This window comes from Tachysurus fulvidraco, chromosome 12 (assembly GCF_022655615.1).
Source record: "Tachysurus fulvidraco isolate hzauxx_2018 chromosome 12, HZAU_PFXX_2.0, whole genome shotgun sequence".
Taxonomy (NCBI): domain Eukaryota; kingdom Metazoa; phylum Chordata; class Actinopteri; order Siluriformes; family Bagridae; genus Tachysurus; species Tachysurus fulvidraco.
The window spans coordinates 3,187,472-3,203,619 of NC_062529.1; the positions used below are offsets into that span (position 1 = coordinate 3,187,472).

The following is a 16,148-nucleotide window of genomic DNA, read 5'->3' on the forward strand; positions in this document are numbered from 1 at the left end:
GACACTGGAGACTCCTTCGAGAAAAAAAAATGAATTACAAACTGTATATCTATTATTTATTTATTTATTTATTTATTTATTTTTACAGGCAACTCATGTAAAGCTTGTGCATCTTGTTCCTACAGAAGTGCACGAAATATAAACACATTTGTATTTGTTAATAAAAATTTAACAACTAAATTTTTTGTTAAATGTTATATATTTTTAAAGCAATTTTTTTATTTAAAAAAAATAGAATAGTTGTTAACAAATTCATTATTTTATTTGAATCATTTTAATAATTTTTGTCCAATCGACATCAAGAATCAGCAAGTCTGCTTCATTTTATTTATGCCGTTATAACAAAGACATCCTGGTTTGCACGAGTAGAGTTTTGTTACTGATTTTTTGACCTGAGTTTAGAATATTTCATGGAAGATATAAAGACAGAAACATGTAGATCTTATATAGACGTTTAGTAGGAGCGAGTGTGCTGATTCGGTTCCGATTTTACTTTTTTTTGGTTTATTTTGTTTTACGAAAGAGCTTGGATGAATCTTACAAGCTGGATTTCTTAAAAAACAGAGCGCGAGACATATCCATACATCTCCCAGCAGCCCCCAGGAGCCTGAGCTTGGCTCATGACAGTGATGAATTTGCCTTGGGGATAAGCCCCACTTTACTGGAAGTGAGCGATGCAAATGAAGAATAGGAGAAGTTAGTGTCCTTCACACATTTCCATTTTCACATTAATCTTTCTCTCTCTCTCTCTCTCTCTCTCTCTCTCTCTCCCTCCTTTTTTTTCTCACCAAATTTCTCACCATTTCTCTCTCAGTCTTTGTCGCCCTCCTGTTTAATATTTTGCATATAAAATTCAGCCGAATCAGATCTCTGCTCTGATTCTATTTTTAACGCCCTCATTAACTACAGACTTGTAAGTATATAACATAGGGAATGTGATGGGTTTTTTTTTAATTGCAAAAAATGGTAGCAAGGCTGTTTAAAGATGCAAACTGGGGCAATAAAATACGCAATATTTTTTTAAGAATGTGCTACATTCAATTCAGGAAATAAAATTAATTTATAAATTTTACATAAGCAATTAATTAGACATTACTTGTTAATTTATTTATTTAGTTTATCTCTTAGCCAAACAACATTCGACATGTTCCAGAAAAAAAGGATCTAGAGATGAAAATGGAAACGTGGAAATAGTTTAGTTGTTAGCATCTAAGAGCAAGAACTTTATTTGGCTGTCACTGGAAAATTATTTCATATTAATAAAAAATTCAATGGAAGAAATAGTAGTGGTATTGAGACAAATGTTAGACTCAAATTTACATCCGATGCGAGGCATTTGCTCTTCATTAAAGCAGAGATTCAGTTCCTCTTGTTAGCAAATTACGAGATGACTAGCATGACGGTGAGACGACATGATTAGCTGGAAAATTAGCAGAGTGTACAGATGACCGAGAAAAGGTTTAAAGAGCTGCTGCATCGGTCCCACTATAAGCAGGTAGCCAAACAGGATTGTGGATAATGTAGTAGACCATGGGGAAGTCATGAACTAATAGTTAGAGAGTCTGACTCCTAACCCTAAGGTTGTGGGTTCGAGGCTCTGGCCGGCCACGTCTGAGGTGCCCTTGGCTTAAATGGCTGCCCACTGCTTTGGGTGTGTGTTCACAGTGTGTGTATGTGTTCACTGCTGTGTGTGTGCACTTTGGATGGGTTAAATGCAGAGAACAAATTCTGAGTATGGGTCACCGTACTTAGCCGTATGTCACGTCACATTCACTTTCATCAGTATCAGGTTCAATTAAAACTGTAGCATTAAATAATTAATAATCAATAAATAAACTTGCAGTCATGGTTTATCCCATTTCAGACTCTGACACTTTTGTGATTTTGGTGTCGTGAATTTTAGGAGCAGGATCTACTGGTTCGGCTCACAGACCTGCAGCAGGAGGCGAACTGCAGGAAGAAACGTGTCACCGATTTGGACCATGAGATTCACACTCTGAACGAAACCATCAGCACACTCACCAAAGAGCTGGAGCTGAAGGGGAAAGAAGTCCTGCGTGTCCGCGGCGAAGCCAATCTGCAGATCAGGTCTGATTACTAAACTGTAATCCAAAACCCACTCACATCCAAATAACACTCTTAAAGCAGCTGCTTTATTGCTAACTGAACTTTGATTCTGGTATCATCGAAAGCAATAAGGAACCAATGAGAGACAATGTTAACAAGATGGGTGGATCTAAAAAAAGCTCATGTTTGGAAGCAGCTGCTCAGATGTTACACGTTCCAGCCGTGACATTGGAACAATGGAACAAAATCCAGAGGGTTCATTGCCTGAGATTAATACACACGGCAGCCATTCGTGATAAGCATTCTTCTCAGCAGTCGTTATTAAAGGGACACTAAAGTGACCCCTGAGATTCACTACAGTGTTATTAGTCTGAAAAGAAAACACTTCGTGTTATACTTCGTAGCTTACATAACATAACTCAGGCTAGTGATGAAAAATAATACACAGGTTGTCTTCGAAAATTCAACGAAAATCAATTTGTTAAGTAAAGACAGATCTAGGAATGATATATTAACATTATACATTCTAGGATGATATTTTAACGCAAAAAGGTAGCAGTAGGCAAACTAACCGGAGCTGAACACGGAACAGTTGAACACAATCACGAGGCAGGGAAAGGTTTTAGGTACAGCTTTACCTCTTTGTCACAAAATGCTAATGACGGAGAGTGCTAATTATACATCATGGCACCAGTTTAACGCTAATCAGGTTGCATTTTAGAAATTCTTTGTAGAAGGGATTTTTTGCACATCATAATATACAGTAGGAGAAAAACTGAATAAAATGGAGTAGGGTTGAGGAAACAAACGTGTAAAAAGTACAGAGGGAAAAATCGTAAGTGAAATGAAATGTTTTCATTGTATTCGGGCAAAACAAAAAAAGGACAAATTTGCAAGTCTAGCGTTTGTGTGAAGGAGTAATTTAGTTGAAGGGCTATTTTTCTAAAAACTCTCCAGCAGCACAGCAATAAAGGTTAATTCACCAGGCATTAGGAGGGCAAAGGAAGTGATTTTCCCTGGCAGGCCTGAGGTGGAGTGAACCGCTCTCTCTCTCTCTCTCTCTCTCTCTCTCTCTCTCTCTCTCTCTCTCTCTCTCTCTCTCTTTCGCTCTTAGCAGTCAATTTTTTTCACAGAAATTTTTTTTCATAAGCCTGACCACATGAGCAGGTATTATGTAAGTTTTTCGAGCTTTAAAGCACATGTACTGTATCAGGTAAAAGATTGATCTCTCTCTCTCTCTCTCTCTCTCTCTCTCTCTCTATCTCTCTCTCTCTATCTCTCTCTCACCCACACCCACTTCTTTCCACTATCAGTTCTTTATTAGTTAGAAACATTATCAAATGATTTTCCTTTATCACTGTAGATTTCTTTCTCGTTCCGTCTCTCCTTCTCCGCTCACAATATTACTAGCATCTCGCTCCATTTATTAAAATTGATTCTTTAAACAGCTGGAAATTGTATTACATTGGATTTTTGAGTGCATTAAAATAATCTTTCATCAGATCTTTCATTACTTAGTCCTAGAAATAAAGGACACACACACGCACAGGCACACACACACACACACACACACACACACACAAACACACACAGAGACAGTTTATGGGCAGTCCCTTGTCACTGTGGTTGTACATTGTAGTATTATTTATTGCTGGTATTGCAATAGTGCATCAAAGATGTTTTAGGGTGGTGGGAAGGAACCGGAGAAACCAGAGAACATGGACACAAGGAGAACATCCTGAAACGGTTAAACTAATTATGTTGGGTGTAGTAACTTATCTAGAGATTGCTTTATTAAATTAGTTAAATGTCTTTGCAGAGGGCATGAACAAGATCTGTCTAAAAGGCACGAGAGGGAGATCAGCGAGCTCAACGCAACCCATAACAGAGAAATGCAAATCATGTTGTCGGATTTTAACAAAGCTCAGGAGCTTCTGAAGGACAAGATCTCTGCTCTGCAAGTCCTGTAAGCTAAAAATTACCTGTTTTATTTATTTTTTTTAATTGCACTTTACAATATCGATTTTTGAATTTAGCTTAATTGCAACGAGCTAAATAAAGTAACATTTATTTACAAGTGTATAAGTGTATATCGTCGCTGTCGGGCGGAAACCTCCTATGTCCAAATTTTGTCAATTTCATATTTTTTCACATATCAATGCTATTGGTCAGTCCCCACGTGGGTCTGTTATTTTTACAAGTTATTAACCAATGGAAAGTCTTGAAAATAGTTTGAGCGCAAATCTCTTAATTACACTGAAGCCTTGTCTCTTGTCAAAAGGCTCAACGTGACCGCAGACTTTATTGAACACTGCTGGCAACAGCGACGTCTATGTCCGTACCATTCTTATCAATGACAGCATAATCTTGTATCTCCCTGCTCCCAAGTCATAAAGCTTGTACCTCCGATAAAACGTCACTTTGGGAAAATGTTGTGTTAATGTTGGTACACTACAGTACTGAATACGATAGCAATATAAGGTATAATAACAACTTTAACGATACAATGTTTAATAACTCAAAAAAAAAAGCCATTTTTTTAATTTCCTGAAACATAATGGTTTTGGAGATACGAGGATTCCGCCCGACAACAACGATATACTTTATGTTTGGGTTTATTTCTGAGTGAATGAGATTTCAGTCATAACATTTTCATTTTGTTTACTTTAGCTGTCTAGTTCTGTTGGTTTTGGTCTCCCAGCCACCTCACCTAAACTGATATTAACAGATTTTTTTTTTTTAACGATTTCTGTTGTGTAGTTTACAATGCATGACATGCGAATGCTCTTGTGTGTGTTTGTGTAGGCTGGACGGCACCGAGGATAAGTTTCGAAACCGTGAGAGCCGTCAGGAGGATCTGCAGAGGATCGCTGATCTTAGAGAGATGGTGGCTGAAAGAGAGTCTCTGGTTAAAAAGTTGGTGGTGAGTGGGCGCTCAGTGCTGCGTGCCTTTACACGGTCTTCTCACACGCGGTTTTACATGCTGACTCTTTTGTTTCAGGACGATAAGAAGTTCTACCAGCTGGAGTTGGTGAATCGGGATACAAGCTTCAATAAAGTGTTTAACACCAGTCCCAACGTGGGGGTCATTAATCCGCTTATAAAGGTAATAATAATAAAGTCACTCGGAATTAATTACAAACACTGAAAGGTGTAACAAATGCAATCTGTGCCTTTTAACCCTTAGTTTATGTCCCTATTTCAAAAATATGTATTTTTCAAATGCAAAGCCATTTATGTTAACACCCTGATTTTTTTGTTTGTTTGTTTGTTTTGATTTTATAAATTTTTTTATTTCTTTCTTTTTTGCATTAAGCCAAATTCTGACTCCTGAAATACTGATGCATCCCATCTCCTAAAAAATAGGAATGTATTATTGTGCATGAGGTTTTTCTATTTTTATTTTATATCTTCTTCTCTTTTTTTTGACTCTTAACTGTCAATCTCTCATTTCCATGAAGTGTCCATGTGATCTCCTGTCAGCATATACTTTTAACCCTTTAGTTCCTACATCGATCTCCCCCTTTGCTTTCCAAGCCACTCTCTCTCGAGTGGTGTCTTCTTTCTTTCAGCTAACCAAGCTGGAAGCTAAAAGCTAGTCCTATATTAGTGGGGGGAAAAAAACGGAAAAAAAAAACGTTCTGTTTGTGTCCTTTCGATGTAGCATAAGAGTAGAAAAGCTGCAATCCGATTCGTCAGCTCTCCAAACCTAAGTGTTGTGGAAACGGAAGGGCCTACCAGCCTAGAGTCTGTCCCAAGTTCCCCCAATCAGCACGCAGAGCACAAAGCTCCGTCCCTGACCCTGCCCACGCAGAGGTGAGCCCCGCCTCTTCGTCCAGCGTCCGTCCTCTCTCACACACGCTCACCATGACGAGAGGCGTACCTGCCATTGGTTTGATCACACAGCCATAACTGTGTTTGCTGTTAATTTTTTTTTCACTCTTCAATGCATCTTGTTGACACGATGCACAGGAAGAGTGTTTGTGTTGCGTACTGATTTGAAGCATGGACATTTTCGGCCATTTATTTCACTATCATGTGCAGTATGAGCAGAGAGTGTAGTACATTCACTAAATTCCACCTAGTCACTGGCGCACACATACACACTTTGTGATCGAATATAAATTTTAACGCCCTCGTTAAATAAAAAATAAAATTGCCATTGGAATGGAAAAGTGAGCATGCCATAGAGTAGATATCCTCCTTTTCTTGTGTCCATTGTTTTTTTGTTTTGTTTTAGTATTTGCATGTTTCTAGCTGTGGATGTGTGATGCATAACAATACTAATGTGTGTCTGTTCCTTTTCATCTTTCTCTCATGTCTTCTGTGTTTTTGCTTTTCATTTTTAAAAGGAGGTTTTGTTCAACGTGGGAAGTTGGAGGTTTACATGTTCAGCCTTTAATTTTAGAGCTACATCAATAATCACACTGGAAAGCTCCTGGCATTGAGGCGGGTTATGCGTGTGCTTAGGTTGACTTTCCAACAATCAGATAATTACATTGCCCCATGACACATTTGGTAGCTATTGTACAATAGCGTAGTCCAAGCTAGTAGGTGGGAATTGCATGGCAGTGTCCAAATTGTGGAAAATCTATGTCAATCTTGATCATGACCATAACATGTATGTAGGTTATACCTGTACTAGGAACTTAAAAACATACATAAGACAAAGAACCTTGAACCTTGAGTTGTGCAGGGTTCCCAATTTTGTGTAAACAGTGTAAACCCTTAGCCTTTAGCCATAGGCTAAATACAAGGTTTAGAACGAGTTCAAAGTATGGTCTATTCAAATTGGATTCCTTTTACATTTGGATGCATTATGATTAATGAAACTGAAAATGAACACCTCTGGGACTTTAATCCTGTCTGAATGTATTATATCTTTCCTACAAATTTCATGTGCATGCTTCTGGGGGAAAAAATGCCATATTTTACCTGTTTTAAAATGATCAGTATAAAGAAAATCCTAGAAGCTAGGGTTGGGGTAGGGTTGGGTTGGGTTGGGTTGGGGCTACAGTTAGGGTTGGGTTTAGAGTTGGGCTTAGGGTTAGTATTGGGTTGGGGTTTAGGGTTGGGTCAGGGTAGGGTTGTGGTTAGAGTTAAGGTTGGGTTAGGGTTGTGGTAAGAGTTGGGGTATTGTTAGGCATGGGGTTTAGGGTTGGGGCTACAGTTAGGGTTGGTGTTAGAGTTATGAAGGATTGGGGTAGGTTTAGGGTGTGGGATAGGGTTAGATTAATAGGAATAGGCATAAGCTCTACCAATAGGCTTGTGTGGCTGTAGTTGGCAGTGGAGAGAGAGAGAGAGAGAGAGAGAGAGAGAGAGAGAGAGAAAGAGAGAGTATTCCACCCCAGACTGACAGCAAGGTCAGGTTTGCTCTCTGGGACTCCAGATAACGTATGTCTGTGGCATTGTCGAGATTCAACCTTGTGATCAACGAACGTTTCTCTGTTCTACTTCTTACACATTGGGTTGTTTATCGCTTCACTGTCCAGCAGTCTAATATTTCCAGCTTAACCCAGGTGTGTTCTGTGTCTCCGGCAGCCCTCGTGAGAGCGACGATCAGACAGCAGAACCCGCAGAACTCTCGTCTCAATACTTCTCGTTCTGACACTTTCCACCTGAAGAGCATGTGAAACAGCACTTTTCAGTCGTCCATTAGTCTGTGTTATGCACTTCACTGTGAATTTCACTTCCTGTTTTTATTTCAATAATAATTATGATAATCACAATAATAAGAATAATATTATTATCATACTTTTGACTTGGGCATTAATGCAATATGTGAGGAGAGTAATATCCAATTTAGTCAGATCAGATCAGATCATCTCTTCTTGAAGGACCGAAATTACACTGTCTTGCCAGAAACTTTATTTACAATTAATTGCACAATTAATTGTTTATATTTGTATTATATTGTCTTGTTACAAACAATAAACCATCAGTTATAAAATTATGTTTGTATCTTTAAATCTAAAGTAGGAAATAAGTGTGAATCTGCATTTAATGTAACAATGTACAATTACATAATGTACAATTATACTGTAACGTGGCCTGTATTTATAAACCTTTATTAAAAAATAACAGTTAATTCGATATTTTAATATTTTATTTAAACAGAATTAAATGCGGTTATAAAATGTAAATATAAAACCATAAAATGTAACTATAAAAGGATAAAAAAAAAAGTATTTTTAGTATTTTTTAAATGTAATCATTATTGTGTAAGTGTATAATGTATAAGCGAAGCAAAACACTCTAGACCATGTAATTATAGGAAAACAATCAACTTCAGAGTCAGTGATACACTGGAACAATGATCAACGATCCATTATTAGTAAATCTTTTTTATTTTAGATTTATATGGTTACTAAAGAAAGGATTACACAAACTATTTGGTTTCATTGTGATTTTTCTACATGCTTTATTTACAAAGTAGGAAACAAAAGCAAAACAGGATTTTTTTATTTTTATTTTTTGGAAGCTAAACTATTGTGTAAAATCATTTTTCTAATAGCTCAAATTTTTTGCTTGGAAAGAAGAGATTCCAGAAGTGATTAAAATTTTGCCCAGCCTTCTCCTGTTATAAGTTTCTTTTTAAGCAGTTCTTTGATGAGGTTGATGGTCAATTCCGGGCCAGAATTATTTTTTTTTGCAGAAGCAGAAGCCAGATACCAAAATGAGTGAGATCCATTGCACAGCGATATTGTGAACATTGAACATTCAATATATTTTATAATTGTTATACATCTAGAAAAGTATACACTTAAAAATTACACATTGCACCTTTAATTTTATTTACTTGATCCTATTATTTCTGAGACAGTATCCTATAATGAAATTTTTTTTTTTTTTTAAGGATAATAATGTGTGTGAAAAATAAACATATGGACATCTGGAGTAGTGATAAGGTATATGAAAATGATAAGAAATCAAAATATCTAGAACATTCTATAATGCTAAATTCGCAATATGATCACACACTGTGATGAAAGCTAGCAATAATGTGAGGAAAGTCCTGTTCTTGGGTCCTCGGGATCCTTTTCCACATGTCGTCCTCCATCTTCACAACAGCAGAACGATGATGTAGATGAGGAGCAGGCAGATGAGGATGAGCGAGAAGTTGATGAAGAGCTCCTGCAGGTTGCGCTTGGTCTGCGGGTTCACCTCGATGACAGACGCCCTGCGTATGGCTGAGCGGGTGATGTTTTGAACTCTCTCCATCGTGAGCAGAGGGTCAGGGACGAAAGGACAGGAGGTGAATAAACCGCCTGAGGGACTGAGCCACGCTACCGTCAGCTGCTAGCGCTTACTCCTGTCTTTCATCAAAGCAGAAAGAGAAGAGGGGATCATCGAGCTATTCAGAGCAGGTGTGAAAGTGATGACAAGAAATAAATACTAGAAATACTTGGGGGTATTTATAGTAAAGCGAGATTATGTGGTGAGGGAGTAGTAAAGAAGGCCTATATTTGGGGCACATCATGTTAATCATGTTAATAAGGAACACAGTGTTGATGAAATAATAAAATATTAGTGATTTTGGTTCTGATAAAGGACTAAGGATACCACTGGCATCACTTTTAGTAGGTAATTGAAAGGCATTGTGGGTAATGTACGAAACTGTTAAGTATAATATAAATAGTCCAAAGATGTATTGACGAAGAAAAAAACTGTTTCATTAGAAGATAAATTCAATGCTAATTCTCCCAGGCTGTATTTTTTCTTTAAAATAAGCGAATGTATATATCTAGATAATATATTAGACAATTAGTTAATACAAGTAATAATTTACACAGTTTATCAGTCAGCACTAAGCTAAAATCGCTAAGAATTTGTTGGCTAATCGTGACTTCGATCATCGCACGCTTGCTTAGCTTAAAGCAATGCTAGCTGAAGCTGAAACGTGCCACAGTTACAGGACGGCCTTCAGATTTGTGTATTAAGAATGATTTTTATTATGAAATGAAATATTTATTCCTGCTATTATGAAAATTCACATGTAAACATGGTATTGTTGAGAAAAATAGTGAGGTTAGTGTGATCGTATAACCGAGTTTGCATGATGATAAAAGCTTATATGATTCCATTACTTCTAGGCAACTTTAGCTAAAAAACTTTATAGCAATCTTTTTAGCCTTATGCAACTTGTCTGAATTTAGTTTAGAATCAAATGATTGACAAAGGATGTTTTTTAAGACTGAAATGTTATGAAATAACTGTCACATAGAGAGATTAACCCTTAAGTCCATCACAATTTGGTACTCAGACAGACAAAATGCGCTTACCTGGAAAAAAGGAGACATTAGCAATTTCCTCCTGATCACAAAGAATTAAACAGGACAAAGCTTGTTTGCTCTAGATCATTTTTTGTTGCAAGGAAACTGGTATCTACCCAAGGGAACTCACATACTACATACATACATTTACGACATTTCATAGACACCCTTTTCAAGAGAAACTTTTTTTTTATCTCATTTTATACTTCAACTAAGCAGTTGAGGGTTGAGGGTTGTGGACCTGGGATTTGAGCTCACAACCTTCTGATCTGTAGTCCAACGCCTTATACACTGAGCTACCACATGCACACATCCGACGATTTATAGATGACTATCAGCACAATTCAGGTCTTTGGACTGGAGGAGGAAACTGGAGTACCCAGAGGAAACCCCCTATGCACAGGGATGCATGTATGATGGACAGACAGGACAGCAGCGGGGATCATATCCCCAATCCTGGAGCTGCAAGGCGAACAAGCTAACCACTAAGCCACCATTCCCAAAATAATCCATCCATCTGAAATAAGCTAACAATAAGCTAAATTCGACTACTGCATTGGTTGCTAACTTACTAGTCCACTTGCGGGGGTAACAATAATAAGTTTCATCCATCGCTTTGTGCCTTTTATATTTCCTATGAATACAATTCAAAAGCTTTTCAAACAATGTTTTCATACAGTATTGCCCTTGCAGAAATTCCTGGATATCAAACATATCTTGATAATGTGATTTATAGACTATGGGTCTGAGATTACAGGCCCTTTTATCTTGGCTAAATATACATTTGCGAGTGATAAATTTACAATTTATACTGTGATCACTGAAATGTGTGAATATATGAATATTTTATCCGTGGTCTACTTCCAGAAGATTTCTTGAATCTGATGTTGTCTCGGGGGGCACGGTGGCTTAGTGGTTAGCACGTTCGCTTTACACCTCCAGGGTCGGGGTTCGATTCCCGCATCTGCCTTGTGCGTGTGGAGTTTGCATGTTCTCCCTGTGCCTCGGAGGTTTCCTCCGGGTACTCCAATTTCCTCCCCCCGTCCAAAGACATGCATGGTAGGTTGATTGGCATATCTGGAAAATTGTCCGTTGTGTGTGTGCCCTGTGATGGGTTGGCACTCCATCCAGGGTGTATCCTGCCTTGATGCCCGAGATAGGCACACGATCCCCATGACCCGAGGTAGTTCGGATAAGCGGTAAAAAATGAGTGATATTGTCTCAAACGTTTAATCCTTTCAGTTCTTCATATTGCTGAAATGAAGATCTGGATTGCCAAAAAAAGATGTTCATGACTTTTTCTGTGAATTTAAGCCTGCCCCCGATGTGATACGTTACCGTTGATGTAGTAAATTACACAAGGATGTACAGTAAGAGTCTATTAGCGAGTATCATGAGAAAGTTTTCCTGACAGATGTCTTTATGGTTTTTCAGTAACATGACAATCTGAACTTTGGAAAGATTTGGAAATTTTCCGAAATTTGGGAAGAAATACTGTTTATAGCTGCTTTAATTTTAGAGGTAACAGGTATAAACTTGTTTCCTCAACGATACACTCGAAAAAGTGTCATTCTTTAACCGATGAAAATTAAAGTAAAAGTAAAGTTGTTATAACTTGCATATTTAGCACTAAATTTAGATTAGATTAGCATAGATTAGATACATTATAGTATAAAAGCACACATTCTTTATATAAAAGTCCTGCCAGTTTTACAATAACGACTAACAAACCTCAGTGTTTACAAAGCCTGACTTTGTGCTGTATAGTCATTTGAATAAAAGTCATTCACCAGAGGGGGTTTATTACAACATGCAAATGCTTCACAGTGTTCATATGTGCTTTTCCTTATAATTAGGTGACTTTTAATGTTTATATTCTTTCTTATAAACAGGTATTTTTCACTACTAGCATGTTCAGTAGTTCACCAATGTGCACTTTGTTCCACAACTGATCACCGAGCTCTATATTAAAGCTATATAGAAGAGATCGATCAGTTTGTTATACATTAAAAAAAAAAAAAAAAAAAAAAAGAATACTGTTGTCCTTCTCGGTGATATAAGAAGAGTACAAATGACATAACGAAGGTTTTCTTACCGTTAGAAGTGAAGAAAGATGCTAAAGGTGAACAGAAGTGATCAGAACTTACAAGCTCGAGATAGAGAGCAGAGCAGAACAGTTTATCGTTTGGGTTTATACGAGGAACAGAAGGGGAGGGAGAAAGTCACAGCGTGACCAGGAAGAGGAGGACCCACACAGTTTCGGTGACCTTTGTGAAACTGAACAGCTACAGTACCCATGGGTGACAAAGGTGCCAGCCTGCATTACTCACCTGTACCTGATGCAGGCTTTATTCTCCTTAAATTCTTCTGCTCCTTCAAGCTGTTTACTGTAAATGAATCTCACATATATAAGAAAGCAGAAGTGTATTTGAAATGGAAAGTATGTTTATTAATGAGTCTTTATGTAGCGTGGTTCATGTTTTACCAGCATACCTGCTTCCACTGATTTATTAATAGCAATAACTTTAAAGCGGAAAAGAAAGGAAATATCTCGGTTTGGTTATAGTCTGTTACATGGATATCTTCTTTAACACAAGTGTGCAGGATTCTGTTGTAGAATTATTGCATTTATTCAGCAGTCCTTGGATGTCCAATCTTCTAATGTCTTTGTGCCTATTCTGCTAACGATATCCTGGATATCCTAGAAGTCACCTGGTTTTCTAATCCGATTCCCTGCTGACTTTAAGTCATATTTCATCTGTCTTCTGATTGTTTTTCTTCCATGCCTATCTGAATAAGGATAAAAGATATCCCTTTGGGGGATGACCCAATCTGCCTGTAAGCCTGACCCAAATAATCAGACTAAACTGAATCTGCTGTGTAGTATTCGAGTATACATAAATAAGGACTGCCTTTTTGTTCCAGAAATTATTTTTACATGACCACAGTTTAATTGTGACCATTGTATCATTAACTCAGAGTCTATCTATTAGCAACTTGAGTTTAACTTTTACCATCAAAAAAAGTGATTCCAGAAATCGACACATGCCTACAAGATAACTTCTAACAACTAAACACATCTCATATAGCTTTTAGTACGACTAGTGTGTATTAGACTAGTGTGTATTAGTGACTAGTGTGTATTAGAGTGGGGCTATGATGGAAGAGGTAGATGTGTGTTACTGATACGGATGGTTTTCTATATCGCTTCAATCATGTTAGCATCAACTTGAAACAGCTATCGCGTGGCTTTTAGTGTGTTTTGTCTGTGTGTGTGTGTGTGTGTGTGTGTGTGTGTGTGTGTGTGTGTGTGTGTGTGTGTGTGTGTGTGTGTGTGTGTGTGTGTGTGTGTGTGCCTCACCAATTCCACCAATTCCACTGAGAGTCTCCCAAAATAAGTTTTCTTTGTTCTCACAAATCCACCTCACCCTAAATAAACCCTGCTTCACATAGTTGTGGATGACCGACCCAGTGAGAGCAGTCTACAAGTTTTATTGCTGTTCTCAAATCCGTATCACATCTACACTCCAAATCCCAAACGGTCCTGTTCGTTTACATTATCGTAGTGCACTGAAAAGACAAATGACCTCATCCTGTGAGGTAGAGAACCAGGAAAAATGTTCTTCGTATCAAAACCGATGAGGACTTCAAATAAATTCATCAGCGAGTACGAATATGAGATCACCTCAGGGAAGCTTCAGACCAGCAGACTCAGAAATATCTGTCTGATTCACCGAGCATGGATCGAGTGCTGTGGCTTTGTGGAAATCCATATACTCTTCATTTAAAAAGATCCCAGACGTGATGGTGCTGCTATGCTTAATGGATACAGGCACGTAATCACATACCATACAGTATGTTCATGGTCCATGTTATATCTGCACTCATTAATACTTCAGCAGGAAGGAATGGTGGTTGTATTTATAATTGGCTTTTACAGACTGGAGGCTTGCCAGCCATAATGGAAAACATGGCTTGTTATGTCCATGCCAAGAATTGATTGTCTTGTATTGCATTCTGTGCACAATAATATGATACCATACCTTGTGTACCGGATGTAGATCCGGTACCTGATTTTTGTAGGGTCGAAACTTCGGCACTGTTTTGAAGTAAACGGAAACAACAAATTGTTAACTGTCAAGCAGGACCTCATATCACAAAACTGCCTGAACTGAAGCTTTAAATTACAATTGTTGCTTCTACATAGCATATGAAACATCTAAAATGGTGTTTGCAATCTTTAAGTTAACTTTTTAGAGAAATTCTAGCTTAAATTTATGAAGGTCCAAGTGCATAATATAAGAAACTAACTCATTTTTACCATTTTTTCTTACTTTATAACTATTATTAAGGCATGATTTGTTGGTGGAGAGCTCCTGCCTCAAGTGGAAGAGTTTAAGCATCTTGGAGTCTTGTTCACGAGTGAGGGACGGATGGAGCGGGAGATCGACAGGCGGATTGGTGTATCTTCTGCATTAATGCGGTCTGCAAGGCGAAGCTCTTTATTTACCAGTCGATCTACGTTCCAACCCTCACCTATGGACAAGATCCCGGATACGGGCGGCCGAAATGAGTTTCCTCCTCAGGTTGGCTGGGCGGTCCCTTAGAGATAGGGAGCTCGGGAGGAGCTCAGAGTAGAGCCGCTACTCCTCCACATCGAGAGGAGTCAGCTGAGGTGGCCCGGGCATCTGTTCCGGATGCCTCCTGGACGCCTCCCTGGGGAGGTTTTCCGGGCATGTCCAACCGGGAGGAGGCCCCGGGGAAGACCTAGGACACGCTGGAGGGTTCTATGTCTCTCGGCTGGCCTGGGAACGCCTCGATATTCCCCCGGAAGAGCTGGAGGAAGTATCTGGGGAGAGGGAAGTCTGGGCGTCCCTGCTTAGACTGCTGCCCCCATGACCTGGCGACGGATAAGCAATAGAAGATGGATGGATGGATGGATGGATGGATGGATGGATGGATGGATGGATGGATGGATGGATGGATGGATGATTTGTGCCACTTTACACATTACTTCTCTTGATTCAAGAACATATGAGATACAAATTATTTTTTGTACATCATTCATGTCAAAATTATGAAAGTCTCATTGAGGTGCTTCAAGGTAAAATAGTCCAAGTAAGTACATGTGGCTGATCACGAGAGGGGATCTGGTACAGATGGCAAGATGATTTTTAGAAAATTAGAGTCACTGTATGAAAATGATTATCCAAAATCAAGAAACAATCCACAACTGGTTCTGTAAGATCAAATTTTTCCCAATTCTGACACATAATTATGAGGGAATGGAAACCTCACACCTTGGTAGGATTGTGGTTTCGATTCCCACCTCTTCGCTGTCTGCATGGAGTTTGCCTCTAGGTTCTCCGGTTCCCCCCAAATCCAAAGACAATCATGTCAGGCTGATTGGTATCTTTAAATTGTTCATACTGTGTAAATGGGTCTGCAATTGCGTCCAGGGTGTCCCCTCCCCTACGATGGACTCCAGGTTCCCTGTGATCCTGTGTAGGATAAATGAGCCAGAGAAATGGATGGTTAGATGTATAATGTATGGGACAGATGTTCCTGTTAAACTGGTTGTGAGAATATTGCTATGCAGTTGATGAGATACATTTATATGGATTGATGTACGTTTTAAATTTCTTATTATACTTGCGTATTATCCGAGTAATATCCTCGAATCAAATAGCTAGAAAAGACATTTTGAAATGTCATGATCTAACATCTGGGCACGTTTAGCTTGGTACTGAGATGACTGGGACTATTAATTAGTTCACAGTCCCATTGTGAGATATTCTGTGGATTAAA

The 16,148-nt window shown here is 38.4% G+C and overlaps 2 protein-coding genes across 4 annotated transcripts in view; one reads left to right on the top strand and one right to left on the bottom strand.

Moving 5' to 3' along the window:
- The window catches only part of fam184aa (family with sequence similarity 184 member Aa), a 31,678-nt gene extending 23,223 nt beyond the window's left edge, over positions 1 to 8,455 (top strand). Inside the window, exons 13-18 of one of the 2 annotated variants that reach the window (XM_047821890.1) lie at positions 1,904 to 2,088; positions 3,887 to 4,033; positions 4,873 to 4,990; positions 5,069 to 5,173; positions 5,732 to 5,883; positions 7,609 to 8,455. In XM_047821890.1, the coding sequence (XP_047677846.1) occupies positions 1,904 to 2,088; positions 3,887 to 4,033; positions 4,873 to 4,990; positions 5,069 to 5,173; positions 5,732 to 5,883; positions 7,609 to 7,675 (774 nt within the window). In that variant the 3' untranslated portion in view covers positions 7,676 to 8,455. The remainder of the gene's footprint in view (positions 1 to 1,903; positions 2,089 to 3,886; positions 4,034 to 4,872; positions 4,991 to 5,068; positions 5,174 to 5,731; positions 5,884 to 7,608) is intronic. The other variant, XM_027159650.2, reaches the window with a different exon arrangement.
- An 8-nt stretch (positions 8,456 to 8,463) lies between these two features.
- On the bottom strand, positions 8,464 to 12,588 carry LOC113651075 (cardiac phospholamban-like). Of its 2 annotated transcripts, none has more exons than XM_027159705.2 (2): positions 12,436 to 12,588; positions 8,464 to 9,383 (listed from the first exon to the last, which is right to left on the bottom strand). In XM_027159705.2, exon 2 carries the CDS (start codon positions 9,286 to 9,288, stop codon positions 9,130 to 9,132), a length of 159 nt encoding a protein of 52 aa, XP_027015506.1. In that variant the 5' UTR covers positions 9,289 to 9,383; positions 12,436 to 12,588; the 3' UTR covers positions 8,464 to 9,129. The 2 variants fall into 2 exon arrangements, with proteins under 2 accessions (XP_027015506.1, XP_027015507.1); XM_027159706.2 differs by having other exon boundaries at positions 8,464 to 9,379; positions 12,436 to 12,558.
- Between the last annotated feature and the right edge of the window lie 3,560 nt (positions 12,589 to 16,148).

Coding starts and splice junctions, on each gene's coding strand:
- LOC113651075 (XM_027159705.2), bottom strand. CDS start 9,288: ATGGAGAGAGTTCAAAACATCACCCGCTCAGCCATACGCAGGGCGTCT.